Source organism: Euwallacea fornicatus, chromosome 13 (assembly GCF_040115645.1).
Source record: "Euwallacea fornicatus isolate EFF26 chromosome 13, ASM4011564v1, whole genome shotgun sequence".
NCBI lineage: Eukaryota > Metazoa > Arthropoda > Insecta > Coleoptera > Curculionidae > Euwallacea > Euwallacea fornicatus.
In genome coordinates this window covers 4524429-4544486 of record NC_089553.1, presented here as the reverse complement: position 1 = coordinate 4544486, position 20058 = coordinate 4524429, and the positions used below count along the sequence as shown (strand labels likewise).

The window sequence follows — 20058 nt, the reverse complement described above, 5'->3', positions numbered from 1 at the left end:
CATAAATTTAAGAAGAAAGTTCAATTTTTTTCCCTAAATCAATATTAATTGAAACTAAGTGGACATGGTGCATATACAATAAAACGAGAGCCATTTGGACATCTACTTTTATTTTTATTAATTACCATTAACACAATAAACGGTACTAACGGATTACATCAATAATTGGTTAAGGTTAAATAGCTTCAACTGCTAACGCCTGTTCTTCGAAATTGAAGTCTGCTGCTGTTGTTTATTACCGGATAAAACCACAAACGGCGACTGCGTCTCTTTCTGTTTAGCCTGGAGCATGTTGAGAGTTCCTAGCGGTGTGTCTGTCGAGCTCATTTTCTTCATCAGTTGTTCTTGAACGCCCTTTTTAATGCGTTTCTCAATTTTATTTTTACCAGGGCCTTTCCCGTGGAATTTATGGGACAGATAGCGGAAGGCTTCTTTGGAATTCAGAATATGGCCGTCGTCATCAATGTATTCAAGTTTGACGTTCGGTTTAAAGCCGTCTTTTTCTCGGAAGTCTTGAATTGGACCGGAATATCTTTCTCGAGCTGCAAAAATATATGTATGTACACATACGTATTAAAGAAACTAACACGCAAGAAAGTGCACTCACCACTGCCACGTGCGTTGCCTCTTTCGTTGGTTTCCTCGCTATAATTTTTATCTTCAATAGAGTAATGTTGAGCTTGGAGATGCGCAAACCGTGAATTGCTGGGTCTGTTGTTCTGTTCTTTGTCCAAGTACCCTTTGCTCATCGCCAGCTTAAGAGCAGCGCCTACTCCCGTACTCACGTCCGGTTCTTCATCCAAAATCTGAACCTCCTGGAAAAAAAAATATACGGTGTTTAGTGCGGAAATATGGTAGATTTCATATGTTAAGTTTTGCCAAAGCACCAAAGCTGGAGGATGAAAAATGTACCAATATTTTGAATTACCTGAGGGGCTAGTTTTGTTAAATCTGCGCCTTTGCCGCTTGCCAGATCAACAGAATTCCATCCCGTCGGTTCAATAATTTCGCACTCGTCGTCACTTTTCTCATCATTAACGGTTTCCTTGTCAAAGTCCAACATGTCTTCATCTTCATCTCGATTGCCGGACTTTCCATAAGTAGGTATATCCCCTTGAAATGTCAAGTAACTCAATAATACAATTCTAAATTGAACAGTACTTAATTCACTGAATTGCGATGCAGAAAAATTCCTTATCTGATAGTTTCTGGATCTTAAGCGATCACATATCATATTCTTATTTTCTTTATTATGAAACAAAGATGGATACGGCAGGGTGTGTTTTGATTTCCTTTTAATAATTGAGGGAATTTACGGATTTTGAACTAGTCAAGCACTGAAGCAATTGAAGAGACAAAACTTTACTTACCCAAAGTTCTACAAAACTCGGCAGTAGCGTTTAAAACAATGTTCCCACTATCTGGATCCTCCTGGGCTTCTTCTTTGACTTCCGTTTTCAGGATGTCTGCAATCATGTTTTCCTTTTGCTTAATTCGTCTCGCCTTGTGAAGAGCTCTCTCCAAGAGATCATCTTTTTCGTCTTCCAGTTTTATATCTGGTGGTAGGTCCATGTCTGGAAACGAGGACAAGGCGCATAGAAAAATATGCGCAATAGCTTATTGTAACTTTGTACTTACGAGGAACATCATCAATGCTTAACTCTGGCTCATCAGCCTCAACCTTCAATTTGTTCCTTCTAGACCCGATCTGTTCCACTTTTGAAGTCGGCAACAATTCCTCAGCAGTTAATTTGCCTTTGCTTCGAATTCTCCTGGCTTTCTTTTTTGGTTTCTTGAATTGCGCCAGTTCCTCCTCATTATAATATTCCGACGCCAGTACTAGGTTCTTTTCGCCGATAGTTTCTAGTTTCTTTTTCGCCAGTTTCTCTTTCACGGATTGGACTACTGCAGCCTGCTTTCGTTCCAACGCATCGTCGATGCCTATACGGAAACTATCCCGTTTTTCACCGCTTATCTCCTCGTCGTATTTGGAAAGCAACGCCTTCTCTTTGGGGTTCCCAAATTCGTCATACTCTTCATTATCATAAGGATTGTAGTGGATTTTTCTGGTTTTGTTCTCAACATTCTGAAAAAGAAAAAAATTGAAACAACGCAATTATAGACGTTTACACGCTTTTCATACCTTTTTATATTTTTCATTATCGATCATATTGACATTCACTAGAACGTCATCTTCATTTTCCAATACTCCTGAATCTTTCAGTGTTAGTATGACCTGCTTTTCCTCTGCAATAGAGCTTATGTCATGCTCCACTCTTAACCCTTGCAGATCTTTCCCTGTGTATTGTTTGCTTCGTCTTTCCTTCTGTTCTTGCTCTATTACATCTCCGATTCCAAATTGAGCATCTAGTTCTTCAAGCATTTTTGCCTGAAAGATATGTTTATATAAAGTCCGTACTGTGCTAAAATTTATTGCACCAACTCTTTTCTCAGCCTCCTTCTTAGCCTTCTCAATTTTCCTACTTTTAGCCACCCAACCGCCAACATCATCATCACTATCACTCTCTCCCAAAGTCTTTACTTTGGCCAATTTATTCTGCAACTGTCGTTTTTCGCGGTGTTCGGAGATTTTGGTTCTAATTTTTTCCCGTGAAGCCTTTTCTGCTAAATTATCAGCGGGTTTGTGGTAGAATTCGCCAAGATCATCTTTAATTTTTCCATCATTCCTTTTGGTTTCTTTATGAGACGATGAGGCATTTTCTGAGGAATTGACCTCCAAAGGTTTAAGTCCAATTTTTGCTCTTAGCTTGTTGGTTTCCTCAATTGATAAGCTTTCGGAGCCCTGACCTGACGAATTGGTAGGGGTTTCATGTACTGATTCATCTGAGGAAATAATTTCCACCAAACCTAAAATGAAATTATCTTAATTATTATTATTATTTTAACAATAATTGATAGGCTAGAAGTTGTTCCCCTAGTTTAATGTAAAATAATATAGAGTAATAACCAATCAAGGATGGGACATAGGGGTTCTATTTTTCCTTAAAAAAATGTCTAAATCCAATTTGAGGAGTCAGGAAATTCAAGTCAGAGTGGGAAATCCTGAAAACATGTCTAATAGGGGAACCTTAATTGTCCAGATCCAAAATAAGGAATATGACCGACCAGTTGTCATAAAGGAGGAACAAGATTCATTAGATCTAATCGGATGGCCCTGGAAGTGCAAGTTCAAAAGGAAACCTTAACTGGCCAGGTTAGAGTATGTATTGTGAAGTCCGGTGAGTTACATACATTTGATAATGATATTATGGTTTCAGAGTGAATTATATGATCAACCATTGCCAAAATCCCTGGAAAATTTCTGTCAATCAAAACCATAATTATATGTGAAAGAAAAATGCTCAATTATGTTATACAGAGATTGTGTGTTTATAAAGTGGCTCACATATTCTGTATGTTCAAACTTTTTTACGTTGTGCTATGCCAAGCCATAAATTTGGTATCAATCATCCATTTTTTATATTTTGAGGTTGAACCTAAATAACAACCAAATTCTTACCGTCCTCCCCATGACTGTGCCTACTTTTCTCTCTTTTTCGGTCTTTGTGATGCTTGTGCTTATGTTTATGTTTTTTTTCACGGGGAGCATCATCAGTCCCGGGACTAGAATGGTGCCGCTTAGAAGGACGGGACGCCTCCTTTTCCTTCTCTTTATGTTTCAATTTACTGCTGGAACCCATAACTTGTTTAGATTATTTAGGTTTTAAAGTAATTTCATATGCCCACAGACCTAATTAATAGGTACTAATTGAAAATATGACTCTCCTCAAATTATGTGACAAATATATATAGGAGAACCTGGAAGTGTTTTGACTTTGTGGTTTAAGTTCATTCAAAACAAACCGTGAGAGGTGGAAAGAAAGGTGAAAAGAAACGTCTGATTTTACAGAGAGTTTGATATGAAAAGGAATAATACAAATTTTGTAATTATTATTAATTATCTCAAATTCTGATTCTTAAATGCAATAAACGCTAAAGGTAAAATGAAAACTAGGGATGGGCAGATAATCGAGGTCTGCGAATTCTCCAGTCACAGTGATTCTGTAACCGGTGTCGATATCGTCGATGTGCCACCACGATTCATGGTAAAATGCAACTGGAATCTGAAGTCCGTGAATGAGCACAATTTGTATTTGAGAGCTACCTTATTTACTATCCACTTCAAAAGGTCTTGAGTAATCGAAAACTGTTAACGATAGTAATGGTAATTTTGTAATCGCCGTGTAACCACCCGTAACGACGTGCAACTGTGATTGCAATTTTTTATTTTCTCGACGCTTTACGTTACAAAGTCGGGTCAGGTTACTTCAGTAATCCATTTTCAGCATTCATACGGGACAACGGCAATTTCAGCTCTCATTTTTATGCCGGGATTGCGTTTGAATTAGGTCAATTTATATTCCGGTTTGTACTTGTACTTGAGAACTGCCATATCCAACATCTAATTGGAAAGGTCTTCAACAAACGAAAGCCGCGAACCGTTCAGTCATAATCATTCCGTAATCGTGCGATTCGTCGTAGCTGGGAACACCCAAATCTATCCAAAAAATAAAACGGATAGGGAAAAAGAAAAAATCATAATCTCGTCAAGGCCCAAAGATTTATTACTGATTACAGATATCTACTACAGGCGTACAATTCTAACACTTAGCGCAAAACATTGTTTAAAAAGTGCTAAACACACATATAATAAAAAAAACTGAAATTACTCAAATAAGGAATTGTCGAACACAAACATTACAAAAAAAATACCAGTTAGTAAAGTTAGAGTTGTTGAATCATGGCTTGAGCTCTCGCAGGGTGACAACAATTCATTTCTTGTGGACGACACAATTTACGAAGGATGGTGCAGGCAAGCCGAGCTTAAGCAATGAATCAGAAACTCGCTTTTAAAAATTAAATCTGAACGTCTTAATTGATAGATTTACCGCAAACGGATATCGACTTGAGGCGTCGATTATTCGTTTATTAAAACTTCCCTTGTAAATTATCCAGTGTACATTTAAATAAGTAAATGCTCAAACAAAATATCTTCTTCCAATTAATCCTAGAAATCAAATTGTTGTTACCACTCCCTACAAAAAGAACAAATAACATCAGCCCATCCTATTTCACGTACATTTAAATACGAAATTACATCAGTAGCAGTTAATCCCTATCGTTGCCGTTCTCTTTCACGGCCGAACGGCTGCGAGAACGGGAATGAGACCTGGAAAGCCTCAATTGCCGATTTGAATTGGAGCGGCTCCTACTCCTCTTCGACGCTGACCTGGAGCGGCGCGATCTGGACCGGCTACGTGACCTGGATCGGCTTCTGGAACGGCTGCGCCGGTCGCGAGAGCGACTTCTAGAGCGGCTTCGAGATCTGTGGAAATTAATTTCGTGACCTCAATGGGGTCGATCACAGACAAAGTTCTTTTAGTTGGTTTTTGGATTTGCATTAAATCAACTAGCAGAACTTTTAAGGCACTGTTGGTGAGTTCCTGTTAACAGCAACTGAATGACTGAACAGGAGTATGGTCCAAAGGTAGCAAGAAACAGACTAAACGGAAGCTTTGGGTAATTTTGTACGAGGTTAGTACATTGTGTTGATAGAAATTCTTTATTTAGCCGCATTTGAAAATTGTTTGGAATAAATTGGTTACACCATTTTCCTGATTTCTATTTAAAAATATAAGTATCCAATGAAAATAACATAACTGCCATGCTGTATGCCATTGCTAATAATCACAAATCCGATATGTAAGTCCCAGCACAAGAATGGTTAGTGGAATATCAGTAAAAAAATGGTCCTTTCGATAGTTTTTTTTAATCTCCAGTGAACTAGGAGAATTTCACTTCGAATTTAAGGTAATCTAGTGCTACTTATCAATGAAACTGCATTATTTTAAACTGACCTAATTAACCAGTTTCATTTAAAATAACTAAAAATTCTTTACCATTTCGGATTGTGAGCTCGTGAGACGTGTGACGAGAGTGGTATTTCAACTAGGTTGAGGGGATGATTCGCGACTAGGGGCAAAATCTCACTGGCTCACAGTAGCAAGTACTCGACTAGTAGTAGATTGTAGACTAGTAGCGGTCAGACTTGTTCTTTTTTTACTTAAAACGATGTGGCGGCTCTACGCAGGCTCAGTGAAGAGGCTTACATGAGAAGTTCGAAGCGAGTGTACTCAATGCGTTACCTTACAATCATCGGCCACATGCTATCAACCTATAAATATGGCACTGGTGTCAAGCCAATTTACTTTTCACATTATTACGACTTGAAACTCTCAAGTCTTTGGCAACTGAGATATGCTGTACAACATAAAGCTTACAACTTCAGAAACTAACAAACAATACAAACAAGATCAACTGAAAAGACATACTGAATAAAATACATAGTGATAAATAAAAATAATGTTGTACAGCAACTGAAACATTTTGTAGGAGGTTGATTAGTGTCCTGAGTTTACCTGCAATTTTTTGAAAATTCAAAAGGCAAAGTGTTGGAAAGTCAATGTTCTGATAATCATGTCAAGGGGCAAATTTCCGGAGATACATTGGAATGAAGCTACGTCATTAACTTGTTTTCATGGAATTTATGTTCCATGTAAAGTTGCCAGTACTCTGATCTACTGGTCCAACACTAATCAACCCTGTTATCACACAAAATAAAATGTAATTTCTTATGCAGCAAACACTCACCTATCTCTTCTGCCACCACCACCACCTCTTCTGTACTTTCCACAGTCCCGTGCATAGTGACCTCGATCTCCACATTCATAGCAACGGTCATCAGGATGGAATGGACGACCTCTGGATCGCGGAGGTGGACCTCCCCTGCGCCCGCTTCCGGACTTGCTATTGGACATCTCAACTCTGGCTCTGCGTCCACATACAGTTCGTCCATCTGTAATTAATGGGAATAATAACATTATTATTTGCAGAACTATAGAAAACACAATCTTACGAGTTGAAAAAGTGCCAATAAACTAATCGCCGAATGAAGTGCGACAGTTATAAAATTGCTTAATTTTGACTAGGAATAACCTCCAATTTTTTTACTAACAATGGGAGGCAAAATGGGTTTTCAAAGGTGTTTTCCTCTGTTGTAGCTTACCCAGTCCTCGAACTGCATCTTCAGCATCCCTAGGGTCTTCGAATTCTACAAACGCGAATCCTGGCGGATTTCTTGCCACCCAAACGTTCCTCAAAGGGCCGTAATAGCGGAAAGCATCTTCAATTTCCTGCTTAGAAGCGCTACTGCCCAAATCTCCCACATAAACTTTACATTCAGAATTGTACCGGGACATCGTAAATAACTGAAAAAATGCTACTTTAATGCACCCACAATGACATCGATCTGAACGAAAAGTGGTAGACGCCCAACTCAGCCGCCATGCAAGCCGAAGTCAGTGAATGAAAACTCACGTTTAATTTATAATTTTATAGCTCGTACGTTTTCACACATACAAATTTATAGATTTCGCAACCCTTTGGATTGCAAATCGTTAATTGAAAAGCGATATTTCTGAAAAATTAACAAGTCATTTCACGTAGGATAAGACGTATCAGAAAAACAAAAATCTGAACAACTGGCTTCTGCGCAAACGCAAAGCTAGATTTGATCGGTAAGGATACGCAACGTTGCCGGATCAACTATTAAAATGTATTTGAGAATGCATTACCAACATTGGATGGCGGGGCGGTATGGCCACCACCTTTTAGCAGCCGACATACGTGGTAAATGTATAGTTAACTAGAACAATAATAAAATAATAAAAAAATTATTAATAAAATAACTAACGTATGACTAAACACCCAAGCGGGCGCAAAGGAAAATCAAACCGAATTTATCGTCTGTTAAATCTCCAATACTGAATCCTTTAATCTCCTGTTTAGAAAACGCGAAAACAGTACAGGTATATTAAGCTGCCATTATATAATGTTTTTAAGTGTGTCACGTAAATACTTGTGAACTTATCAGTTTTAGAAAAAAAAGTTTCAAATAAAGGAGGGATTGTATGAAGGGAGAAAACTCCACGTTTCTTTTACAGTTTTTGATTTATTGTTGAAAACAAACATGTTGTTACTTGAAACATTTTTTTATTCCGCTAATAGTTTTGAAACAAATTGACTTTTTTGAAGAATTTCTCTTTCAACGAAAAATACTTGCATCAATACATTCAACAGGAAGAATAAAAAAAAACAATATAATTTTTTAACAATTCAATTAAATAAACGTTCAAAATTGCGCCTCTGCTTTGATGCATTTAGTGATTCTCATTTTAAATTACTGTTTTAATATTGAAAAATATTTCGGCAAGTTTCTCTTATTCTTCCTTTCATGTCTTCAGTAGTTGTTAACACTTCTGCGTAGACAATTTCCTTTTAAGTATCCCCAAAGAAGGAACTCTAGAGATGTCAAGTATGGCGAATGTGATGGCCAATTGACTTTACCACCCCCACTAATCCACGTTTGAGAAAACATTTCACCTAATTTTTCCCGAAACACTGTTGCGTAACGGGCTGGGCACCCGTCACGTGGGTACCACGCGAGTTCAAGATTAATTAACGTTGAACACCCATCGCACGTTTGGAATTTGTGAATCTTTCAAACAGTCCCCAAAAAATTGAGATTTTTTCGTTTTTAAACGAACATTCTTGCAAACTGAAGATTGTGATATACAATAAATATTGACTGTGAATTAGATGAGCACCATTCGCCCAAAATTTTTCTAAAGTCCATGTGGATCGGTAAGAAAATGTCGTGTATGAGATCAAGTTTATGTACGTAGTCAATTATTTTAAAAATTGTTACAAAACATGACTTTATAATCATCTATATAGAGGAGCAAATTTTTAAGCTGGAGAAAGCAGCAGCGAGCAGGTGCATTCTATAGAAAGTGATTCTCACAGCCAATTTGTACAAAAAGTGAACGTTTTTTAATCGGCCTATTTGATACGTTTACTGTGACTAAATTTTCAAAATTTAATTCTATTTTGTGCTCAATTTCACTTTTTACCTATTGGTAATAATAAATTCTAATAAGACGAATAGTTGCACAGTAGATTTACATGCAAAATCCTCTAGATTTTTTTTTGTTTATTTATTTAGATTATTGTTATTCTATTCGGATCATATATTAGGTGCTTGCCTAAATAACATTTCTTTAAAAATGCTAAATGTACTACTGCTAGTTCAAATTTGGTATATCTGTTAGAACAAGCAACCATCAATTGTAACCGGCAATCATTGATTGTAAGAACGTCAGTTTTTCGCAAAGGAAAATCGTGAATAGTTTTATGGATACATGCAATAAAACCCTTTGAAAATGAACATTTATGCCGTGCTAGCTGCTATTTGCAAACAAAACTGTTCAACGACCGTTTCTGCTGATTTTACATTTAAGGCCAAGTGCCATTGGACGATGGCAAACAACATTCACACATTATTACATATTTTACAGCAAATCGTCTGAATCTTTTCAAAACATTGGAAGCTTTTATCTCGTCTTGCGCTAAGGAAAGCTCATGTAAAAATAATAATGATAATTCAGTTACTTTGTCGACTCGTTCGACTTTACTTTTGAAGGTTGAGATACACTCCAATAGGTAAATAACCCGTTTATAACAACTAAAAATTAATAGAATTGTATACAGTTTTTACGAGTGCAAATAAAGCGCCATGTCGAATTCATTAAAGCTGTATGCAATAGTAGCTATTTGCACGATCTGTAGTTCCTTATTTGCAGCCCAATGGTAAATACATATTTCATTAAATTCATAATAAAATAACATCTGAACTAAATACTAAATCAGGCATGATATTTAGTCAATAATCCCATTCGTTACTAAACAAATGATATTAGGACGAGCGTGCGCTTTATCAATTAAATAGTAAACAGGTAAGCAGCAGCTATGCTTTAAATATGTATATATTTAGGGAACGGTTAATCCTAAATTCAACACTTTTATAGTAAAAACATTATGGCCCTTGACCCCACATCTTACCCAATTGAAACTAAATCTCTGCACGTTCCACCACTGGAGGAAGTGGCTGAAGGTGGGCACAATAACTACGCCACTGACTAAGCAGTTATAATTACCCGGACAAATAATTTTAGTTTTTAGATCTTACTTGCCCACCAACTTCAAGGAAGTTAGTGTGGAAGTTGTCGAATCTCCCAACCTTACCAAGGAACCATTTCATTTAGCTGCCCCAGGCAAGTACCAATGCTGAGTTGGTGTAAAGAGCGCCACTTCTTCAAAGCGCTTCCAGTAATAAGCATGCGAATTACAGGTCTTAATGGAAGTCCGAAAATTCTTGAAATTGGAGGTACTCAATACCTGCTTCCATTAGTGAATAGGGAAAAGCTTTATGACTTAAAAGATATCGCTAAGTTGATAGCTGTGGAACCTGCTCTTTTAATTGGTGCTGGGGCAGGGCCTTTCCCTTACGTGGGGATTAATTGCGAAGTGTGTGAAATGTTTTTTTTAATTATCAACAAAGGGGCTAAGACTGTTTCCATTAGGGGATCGTCAATGTAAAAATCGAGAATGGAGTAGCTGATCAGCAAACGCGCATATCCAAAGTAGACGGTGCTGATGAGCACATGGTTGTCCAGGTTCTTCCCAATAATGAAACAAGAATTGCTTTGTTGGGGAATTTATTTGCCTCTCAAGGAAAAACTGGAAAAGTATAGTTAACACTTTCCCATTTCAACTTCATTTCATATCTCATAAAAACCTTCAGGTGATTAAAGTGTCCACAAAACAGCGCATTGCGAAAAAGAACTTCATTGAGACTCTAAGGAACTCTATTGAGGAGAAATATGGTAAAGAAAATTTAGTGGGAATCGGAGGAGTTTTTCTCATTGGAAAAGGGAAGGCAAGGCAGCACGTAATGCGAGATTTTTCAAAAACTCCTATAAGAAGTGAATTTTACCGCAAAATATACCTTTAAATATCTAATTCTAAATATTTACTTAGACAATGATGCTGTTAATAACTGGTTGAAATTCTATGAAATGAGCGCTCCATTGACTGCTGTAGGCACCTTTACAAGCAACGATGGAGTAGGTTTAGCGTCGTTATCACCCTAAAATCACTCTTAAATTGAAATATTTTTCCTCAGGGCGAGTTAGATTTACGAGTGCAACACTTCCACAGCTTCAGCACTCACGGAGAGGCCGGACATTACCATTATGACACTACACCTGATACAGTCGAATATGTTGGTTATTTTAACGTTGCTCATGAGATTATTAGGGTAGACAAGCCCAGCACTAACCATAAGTATGGCAGGGACTAAATAAGAAAATATTCGCATAAAATGGCATGAATTATGTACCAGTAGTGGTTGTTTAAATAAATAATTAAATGATGTTTGTTAGAATTTCTTTCACCCGGGCGGAAAAACGTGTAGTAGTCTACGACCGAAATGATAACTTAGAGGTGGTGTTAAGTTCATATAAGAACCGATTACTAGAACCCTCATTTTTTGTGTGTATTTGAAAATAACATACAGGACGGATGCGGCAAAGTGCTTGTTACTGTTGTCTAATTTCTAAATACAAAAAATGATAAAATACCCGTATTTCCCAATAAGTCTAAACTCATTAAGTTGTTTACACACAGTTAAAGTTTGGTTCACCATTTACCCAACCAGAGTCTCATAAATTTTAGGGGTCACATAATCCAATCTGACATATATATATACAAAATCTTTATGTGCATTGGTATGTCCTAAATTGGCTCTACATGTGTGGAGTTACAATAAACGAGTAAACAGTGTAAGCTATTCAGAAAATAGTTAAATGAACAAAGTTTCAGAGAATCTTATGAGAAACTCATATCTGGTTTTAAAATGTTTAAAACCTTTTTTAACGTTTTCTCGAAAAATAGGTACACCGAAATTCCTCGACTTTTCTATCTGGTAAGTGTTGTGTGATTCACACATTTATTAAGATCTAGAAAACTGTAAAAGATTCGAAGCTGGTTAAATGAGCAGTTTTAAAAAATTGTAGAATTCAACTATCTAATAATATACCGGGTGTCTTGTCTAAGAAATTTGAGTTATGAGCCACTGAACACGAGCTAAACTTCAAATCTAATTCAATTTTTCTTTTGTAATTCTTGTGATTATAAAAAATCTTTATAGAAAATATAACCAACTTCTATTCAAAATATTGAATACTGGATGCCTGTTTTGAACCATTTAATAATATTTTCTGTTTGGACCTACTTATAACGGTGTTACGATGCGTATTCAATTAAGTTGTGTAAATTGTTATAGAAAAATTTAATCTCACACTTATTTCTTCTCAAAACTTTATGGTGGGGGTATTTTATCCTACAATTAGGAACAAGAATAAATGCAAAAATTGTGTCTCTGTAATATGTACGAGTCTTGAGAATCCTACACAGTGAAATGAATGCAAAACCCACCAGCGTCAAATTAACCCGGAGGTCTTTGGACAATAAGTAATTCTGTGTATTTTAAAACTGATATAAGCAGGTAAATATTTATTTTCTGGAATCAAGAGCACACGCAGAAGTAGGATTTTGCTTATGTGTATTGGACTCCAGACTGCCACTATCAAACTGAAGATTGTAAGATGATAACTAAAGGCGTATTTGATGTAAAATAGCAAGTGAAACGTGACAATTCTATGTTGTATGCGTTGTAATGTTGATTAAGACTACAGTGCCTTCTGCATCCATCAGTGACAATTGACCAACCTGTTTGAAGCTAGAAAGGATTACAATTTCTGTGGTACTAATTATTTAATAAATTTAATGTTCATACAGGAAGTGATGTAACCGATTAGTACAATTCCGTGGTACATTAATGGTGAATATCCAAGATGTCAATCCACGGCCAAAAATTTCTATATTTTGCCTACGGCAGCAATCTGCTTAGCCACAGGATTCACATTAACAACCCAAGTGCGGAGAGAGCTGGAATAGGTTACTTGGCGGTATGTAAATAGATTAAAAACGAGTTTATTGTACTCAATGCTAGTGGAGAATCAAAAATCGATATTTAGGACTATCAAATCAGTTTCGTAACGTTTTCGAAAAGATGGAAAGGAGCAAGTGCCACAATCGTACCTAAGAAGTCTGGAGTAGTCTGGGGGGCACTCTGGTACGTGCAGCTTCAGGATCTGGAAAATCTGGATAGGTAATTGTTCTGAATTACTGGAAAACGATAATTTTCTTAAAAAATGAAAACCTTTCAAGTTTTTAGAATTTTGAAGCCAATTGAGAATAAAATTTATATTAAAGTAATCAGTGCGAGTGATACTTGACAATGGCAAGTAGTACTCTTGGGGCGTATTTGCTACTCTCAGTGGCGAGTGTGTCGGCGTTCTCGGAGTCTAGTCCTTGTCATGTCGTGTTAACATCTAACGTAATGATGTATAGTAGTTCTCTGTGATTAGGCTAGATATAGATTAACTTTTACAATTTTGTCCGCCCTTTTTAGAAACGCACGACCAATACATTGAATGAGTAACATCACCGCGTCACGTTAAGTTTTGTATACCGGGTGATTCAGAAATGAATATACGTTCTACCAGGGGGTGTATGAGCTCCCCATGGTTTGAAATCGTAAATATACGCAATGGGCCAATCTCGATTCATCACTAAGGAGCTTTCTTATTTTTGGCTAAATTTTCTACTGTAAATATATTTTCAACCAGTTTGTATAAGAAATATAACTTTTTACCTAACTGAGTCACCATAACATCAAGACACGGTGTGCATAATGACGCGTATAGTTCATACTTCTGTTACATGCAGTATGAGGAAGAATTGTTTGTATTTTAGACAGGAAGGAGTGCATAATAACATTTACAAACCGCTACAAGTCGATATACTCTTGCCTGACGGAAAAACGGTCAACGCCAGGACTTATCAACAGACTGCCGAGGCTCCAGATGGGGAATTGCCTGAACTTCCTCAGGACTGTCGGCCGTCAGTGGCCTATTGGAAGACTATTCTCAAAGGAGCCGAAGAAACTGGGCTTCCCAAGCAGTATCTTGATTTTCTTCACAAAATTCCACATAACGATTATCACGGCCCTGTAGATGTTAAATTGCCTTTATGGCTGCATTAACTATAGAAATTTACACGTTCAGTCACACATAAGCTACATTTATACATGTCATTTGAAATTAATAAAATGTTCGAATTATTTTAGTTTTATTAAGCCCAGTACCAATCCGTAATTTTTTCTGGGTACTACTGCGTGCAAGGAGGAATTGTATTTATTTAATATGGATTTTTTGACACAATTTATTATGGTGTTCATTGTGCTGTGAGGATAGCACACTTTAAAAGGGAACTTTATACTTTTTAGATAACAGGATGCCATGTTATAGTGTTCGTATGACGTGTTTTGTTACCAAAGATGCGACATGAACGGGCCCCACGTATTTAAGTCCCAAAAAAACTATATTGACGTCATTTCCGCAGATTCGGCCTTCATAAATTAATACCCGATTTTACATACAAGGAAAAAAGGCGATAAAAACGATGTCGCGTCCAATATTCGTTTTTTCTCGATTGTTGGAATACTCTATATGTATAATATACTTTTTTTACTTGTCTGTTCTCACTCACTCCAATAACTACATAAAGGCGATTTATTATTGAAGAAAGTAAAGGATAATTCGCCTGCATTTGAATATTTGGCTGTACGTCATATTTGGCAAACGTTTTCAAATTGGAAGGAATATAGGAGTGGTTATTTTTGAAATAGGAGCTACAGGAAAGCTCTACTTGCACCATATATGTTACGTAAAATCCCTTTTCCCATCTTTCATTCTGATTTTATCTTTGTCTAATTATCACCTCATCTTTTAGGTTAGAATTTTTTTGCCGTGTGCGGTGTTTAAGTGACGTGTAACGTGTCATTTGATTTAATAGAAAATATTAAGAAATATACAATGAAATCATTAATTTTATTACTATTCACGTTATTTGTGAACGTAAAATCTCAGGGAAATACTTTGGTATTGCTGGATAATCAAGTCATTAAAGAGACCCATTCAATTTTCTTCAAGTCTCTGCAAGGTAAATTTTTATACAGGATGATTAAAAATTGAATGCAAATATTTCAAGAGGATATTTCTGAAGTCAAAATAAGACCGTTTCTTCTCATAAATCTATATCCTAAAATGCACCTGTTTGAAGCAGAGGTTGTTTAAAGAAGGAAAAAAAGTTGTTTATAGTAAATTCTAACCAGTTACTGATTAAATTCCATAAAAATTCCAAACCCTTGTTTTTTTAATCAAAACTTGATTTCAGAAGAAAATAAGTAAAAAATATCAATAGTTGCAGCTCAGCAAGTTTTTTAGTTTATCATTTTGATAATATGACCTATAAATAATTATTTTTTTGTTAAGGGATAGTTTTATCAAAAAAACCCAATACATCTATATTTTAGAGTTTTAGAGTGCGTAAAAAAATAAGGGTTTGCATATTTTTATGAAATTTGAACATTTGCTGTAGCCATAATCTGACACAATCAATTTTTTGGTCAACTTTTGATGATCTAGCTTTGAAAAGATACTTTTTAGGACACAGAGAAAGAAACACTCTTATTTTGACCTCAAAAATGCGTTTGTATAATATTAGCCCTCAAAATCAAAACACCCTGTAGAACAGTGAACTGAAACCCTTAAGTATGCCTTGAAATGTCAGACCCATATTTGGGATTAATGCATCTGTTAGTTGTTTGATCATATATAGTATAGCAACACAACTTATTTGATTACTGACATAAGTCCATTCTGTTTCTATGCCAATAATAGATATTTCAATATATATAAGCTGTATTCTTTTCCTTTCAGACAGAGGATACACCCTCAGTTTCAAAATAGCAGATGACTCGTCATTGGTCCTTTCAAAATATGGCGAGTACATGTATGAAAACCTCATCATTTTTGCCCCTTCTGTAGTAGAATTTGGAGGCAACTTGAATGTTGACACCATAACACAGTTTATTGATAATGGTGGCAATGTATTAGTGGCTGGTAGTGAAGCCACAGGGGATGTTCTCAGAGAATTGGCCTCTGAAGTGGGTTTTGAGGTAATTGCTCAAAACATGAGAAATTAGTCAATTTTTCTCAATAAAAAAAATCTTTAAGGTTGATGAAGAAGGAGCTTTTGTCATTGATCACTTGAATTATGATAATTCAGATGAAGGACAACATACAAAACTTGTGATTTCATCAGAGAACCTAATAGATGCCCCAGTTATAGTTGGCTCAAAGGGTGTAGCTCCTTTGTTGTATCAAGGAACTGGCATCTTGGCTGATTCGGAAAATCCACTTGTACTGCCATTGCTAATTGCAGACAGCACTGCCTACAGTTATTTACCTGATCAGCCCATTAAAGAGGTTGGTTATAAACTTTATTACTTCCATGTTATAATTTTAATGGTTTTTTTTCCATAATAGTATCCCCATGCTATTGGAAAAGATATTGTTCTTATTGCAGGCTTACAAGCTAGGAATAATGCCAGAGTTGTCTTTAGCGGCTCCCTTTCTTTCTTCTCAGATGAATATTTCTCTTCAAATATTGAAAGGGCTTTGGTAATATGATTAACAATGCTTTTTTTTGCTTTAATATGTCAAAGATTTGTATTTTTAGGGCCAATTGAAAGCTCCCAAATCAGGCAATGAAGAAGTAGCTACTGCTATTAGTCAGTGGGTGTTCAAAGAACATGGCAGGTTGCAAGTTAAGTCAGTCTTGCATCATAAAGCAGGTGAAAAAGCTCCTCCTCATGACTACACTGTTATGGACGATGTGGTATGCATTAAAACATTATAGCAATGGCAATCCCATTTCTGATATTTTATTTGCGATTTTCATTTCAGGTGTATCAAATCGGCATCGAGATTTATGATAATGGCAAATGGAAGCCGTTTGCAGCCAATGATGTGCAACTTGAATTTGTAAGGATTGATCCATTTGTTCGCACCACTTTAAAGAACAGCGCAAATGGAGTTTATGAGGCAAAATTTAAAATTCCTGATGTCTATGGAGTGTACCAGTTCAAAGTGGACTATGACAGAGTTGGCTATACTAGGTTATACAGTACTACTCAAGTGAGTTCAAGTTATTTTCAGATTTTCAATATTCTAAATATTTTTACTTTGTTTCAGGTATCTGTAAGACCTCTACAACATACCCAATATGAGAGGTTCATTGATTGTGCCTATCCATATTATACAGGAGCATTCTCAATGATGTTAGGTGTTTTTGTGTTTTCAATTGTGTTTCTCCATATGAAGGATGATGATAAGAAGTCAAAGAATGAATAAACAAATAATTCCTTGTTTGTCTTTATCACACAATTATTTTGTGTGTTCTGTTTTTTCTAGGGATTGTCAATGTTAACTTACCGGAACACCGAAAAAGAAAAAAGAGTTTGAATTTTATAGTTTTTATTCTACTAGATAAATCACTGATTTTACAACATTATTAATAAAAATGTATTATTTTTTATCTAGTTTCAAAAATCCCGAAGTATTCGAAAAATATTTTGCAGTTGTTTCATTAGTATTTGTTTCAGCTGCTTGTGGGTTCACAATTTCCAATCCCTAAAAGTTTAGTATATCAGTACTGATTATAAACAGAATATAAAATTTGTGTATTATTTCGAAATTATGCTTTTGTGTACCTGCAAAGGTGTAAAAGCCACACTAGAAGCTGTACCAGATATCTGTTTCTTGACGGTGGTACTGCCTCCCCAAATTTGCTGTTTCTGAAGGTTCTTTTGTAAGGTTTTGGAAATTCTTACTTTGGTTTTTTCGTCGACTTGCGGCAGTCTTATCCTGCCGGTACCTGCTTTGCCAATAGATCCCCTTGTGTAACCCAAATCTTCCTGATATGCATCATCTTCAATCTAAATGATATAATGTTTTTTAAATATAGTATAGTGCAGTGTATTATAGGAAGGTCTGTGAAACGTACTTCTGCAAAGTTCATCCTATTTGCATGTTTTCTAAACTCGGTCAAAGCGTATCTTTCCTTCATTTTCCTCACTCTTTTCCCACCCCTTTTCTTTTTGGATTGATCAATGGGCTTTGGCAATGGTTTTATAAATTTAACTGGCGGAGGCTCCTGTAGTTTGTCCAATTTACGTTCGACTTCGTCGCGTAACATGCGCCCGATATGGCCATCAGAGCTTTCATGGGAAGCATCAACCCTGGCAGCTAAAGTACATTTAGTGGCCACTAATCTAGCTGCCTTTCGCCTCAAATCCTAAAAAGACATCAGATTCCGCAAAGGTTTAAGTGCTAACTAGAATTCTTACTGGAGGTGTATTTTGTACAATATCGCAATAATACACAAATCCGGTGTGCGGCAACATGTGGGCCTGACTAAATCCGGAAAGAGTTTTTTTCTGTTGTCCAAGCAGCAGTACATTACAAGCAGGTATCTTTGATAGTCGTGTTAGACCGCCAGCCACTCCCATTATTTTCGCCGCTATTGAGGCTCCAAGTATGATGGTTATGTTAGGTGCTATAAATGCCATTCGACTTTCAACATATTCATAGATTTTTAGTTTGAAGTTGTTAAGCTCAATGGCCATGTCACAACCTTCATCTATTTGCTCTTTTTCATATTTTGTCAGATGAGTCCTGCAATTTACCATTAAATTTAACAAAAACCTTATTGCTAGCTGAACACTCACCCTTGGGTCGTTGAAGCAGTCACAGAAACAACCATAATAGTTGCTTGGGTCAAAAAAGCCTGAAGAGTTTCATTGTTTTTTGCTTGGTCCAAATCATTTCCCAATGCTTTGACAGTGCGGACATAATCCAAAGGATTTACCACTAAAGAGTCTAATTCAGGGAACCTTTTTTGGTATTTGTCTCTAACAAACTTATGAACGGTAACCTATGAATCAAGTGTAAATTTGTGTCAAAGGGGTATTAAAATTTTAAGATTTATGTTACATCTTACAACTTCATTGTCAATTTCAGCGGCCAAATCATTAGCCTCAACAATTAATTGATATTCAGGATCAGCTTCCACAGGCCCAATAATATCTGTAGCTTTTCTGATTTTTGTTCCATAGTTTTGTATTTGTTGCATTACATTTATAAGCTTTACAGAATCTCTCAATTTGCATAGTTCTGAAAGCAAATATATTTTAATTAACTTTGCAAGCTTGACTCAGGATCTCTGAAAATTAATGTAAAACAGGTTAACAAGGCATTTGACATAAAAAAGTTTGGTACAGGATCATTTCTCATTTCTGACAGAGTAGTAACAATGGCCTTCGGTTCCTTCACCTTGGGGTGGCAGTAGGATCCTCACATTAAACATACACTTTTGTATGGATATTACATTCTCTGGGAACTCCTGTCATGTGTGACCACACTGGCCCTGTTACTAGCTTATATTACTTTGCTTCACTTGTGTTTGTCCTGCATGATTCTGGCTTGGGGTGTTCTCTGGAGAGTTTCACACCTTTTACAACAAACTCAAGGATATGTATTCAAAGAGTGACAGTCAAATGGCAGATTACACTCAGGGATTCATCAACCTACATGAACCTGAAGCGAAAAGGGAAATTATGAAAAGTGAAATGTATAATCACCTCTAACAGAATTGATCTGTGTAGTGTCTATTTCCATCTGAAGCTGCTTAATGTCAGGTTTTTCCTCCATTTCTTGCACAAGCTCTTCAGCTTGCATTGGTTGGTCTTCTTCCTCATCTTCCTGGTCATTTTCTTCTAAATCTGCTAACAATTCATCTGCTAAAGACATCTTTTTTTCTTTTAAATAGTGAGGGAAAGTTTATTAGTAAGGTCGAAGCACAATATCTTCAAATCTTCACACACACCGTAGTAAAAAGAAGAAAATATGATAAAACATAAATTTAAATTTTGTATGTTCAATTTTCTGTTGATATTAATGTAAAAAGTGGTTATGTTCAACAAGACACAACATGTCTCCGACACCACAATATTAAAGAATAATCGACGATTGGTTGTAGCGAGTTCTAAGGAATGTTGTATGTTTAACT

The 20058-nt window shown here is 36.2% G+C and overlaps 6 protein-coding genes across 12 annotated transcripts; 3 read left to right on the top strand and 3 right to left on the bottom strand.

The window, feature by feature from the left end:
• Positions 1–93: 93 nt before the first annotated feature.
• Positions 94–4017, bottom strand: LOC136343207 (U4/U6.U5 tri-snRNP-associated protein 1). The gene is made up of 8 exons (XM_066289787.1): positions 3521–4017; positions 2444–2868; positions 2144–2389; positions 1639–2086; positions 1371–1574; positions 929–1113; positions 608–815; positions 94–542 (listed from the first exon to the last, which is right to left on the bottom strand). The coding sequence occupies exons 1-8, from the start codon at positions 3699–3701 to the stop codon at positions 193–195; spliced, it is 2247 nt and encodes a 748-aa protein (XP_066145884.1). The 5' UTR covers positions 3702–4017; the 3' UTR covers positions 94–192.
• Positions 4018–4602: 585 nt separating this feature from the next.
• LOC136343209 (serine/arginine-rich splicing factor 7-like) lies at positions 4603–13262 on the bottom strand. 4 transcript variants are annotated; one of them, XM_066289794.1, is made up of 5 exons: positions 7438–7621; positions 7127–7328; positions 6712–6916; positions 5159–5386; positions 4603–5096 (listed from the first exon to the last, which is right to left on the bottom strand). In XM_066289794.1, exons 2-4 carry the CDS (start codon positions 7317–7319, stop codon positions 5170–5172), a joined length of 615 nt encoding a protein of 204 aa, XP_066145891.1. In that variant the 5' UTR covers positions 7320–7328; positions 7438–7621; the 3' UTR covers positions 4603–5096; positions 5159–5169. The 4 variants fall into 4 exon arrangements, with proteins under 4 accessions (XP_066145891.1, XP_066145892.1, XP_066145890.1 ...); XM_066289796.1 differs by lacking the exon at positions 4603–5096 and adding an exon at positions 5961–6235 and having other exon boundaries at positions 5247–5386; positions 7438–7622; XM_066289795.1 differs by lacking the exon at positions 7438–7621 and adding an exon at positions 13123–13262 and having other exon boundaries at positions 4603–5386.
• Positions 9475–11393, top strand: LOC136343208 (ester hydrolase C11orf54 homolog). 4 transcript variants are annotated; one of them, XM_066289791.1, is made up of 9 exons: positions 9475–9621; positions 9762–9914; positions 9987–10072; positions 10134–10232; positions 10310–10485; positions 10542–10706; positions 10763–10943; positions 10999–11084; positions 11144–11393. In XM_066289791.1, exons 3-9 carry the CDS (start codon positions 9997–9999, stop codon positions 11318–11320), a joined length of 960 nt encoding a protein of 319 aa, XP_066145888.1. In that variant the 5' UTR covers positions 9475–9621; positions 9762–9914; positions 9987–9996; the 3' UTR covers positions 11321–11393. The 4 variants fall into 4 exon arrangements, with proteins under 4 accessions (XP_066145888.1, XP_066145889.1, XP_066145885.1 ...); XM_066289792.1 differs by lacking the exon at positions 9762–9914 and having other exon boundaries at positions 9485–9621; XM_066289788.1 differs by lacking the exon at positions 9475–9621 and having other exon boundaries at positions 9628–9768.
• Positions 12576–14206, top strand: LOC136343210 (gamma-glutamylcyclotransferase-like). Its single transcript, XM_066289797.1, has 3 exons — positions 12576–12989; positions 13059–13192; positions 13840–14206. Exons 1-3 carry the CDS (start codon positions 12876–12878, stop codon positions 14126–14128), a joined length of 537 nt encoding a protein of 178 aa, XP_066145894.1. The 5' UTR covers positions 12576–12875; the 3' UTR covers positions 14129–14206.
• A 671-nt stretch (positions 14207–14877) lies between these two features.
• Ost48 (dolichyl-diphosphooligosaccharide--protein glycosyltransferase non-catalytic subunit Ost48) lies at positions 14878–17526 on the top strand. Its single transcript, XM_066289240.1, has 7 exons — positions 14878–15087; positions 15867–16105; positions 16164–16415; positions 16476–16610; positions 16669–16827; positions 16896–17126; positions 17184–17526. The coding sequence occupies exons 1-7, from the start codon at positions 14961–14963 to the stop codon at positions 17340–17342; spliced, it is 1302 nt and encodes a 433-aa protein (XP_066145337.1). The 5' UTR covers positions 14878–14960; the 3' UTR covers positions 17343–17526.
• On the bottom strand, positions 17449–19999 carry Prp31 (pre-mRNA processing factor 31). The gene is made up of 7 exons (XM_066289239.1): positions 19631–19999; positions 18991–19163; positions 18719–18924; positions 18338–18665; positions 17995–18285; positions 17702–17926; positions 17449–17621 (listed from the first exon to the last, which is right to left on the bottom strand). Exons 1-7 carry the CDS (start codon positions 19797–19799, stop codon positions 17517–17519), a joined length of 1497 nt encoding a protein of 498 aa, XP_066145336.1. The 5' UTR covers positions 19800–19999; the 3' UTR covers positions 17449–17516.
• Positions 20000–20058: the final 59 nt, after the last annotated feature.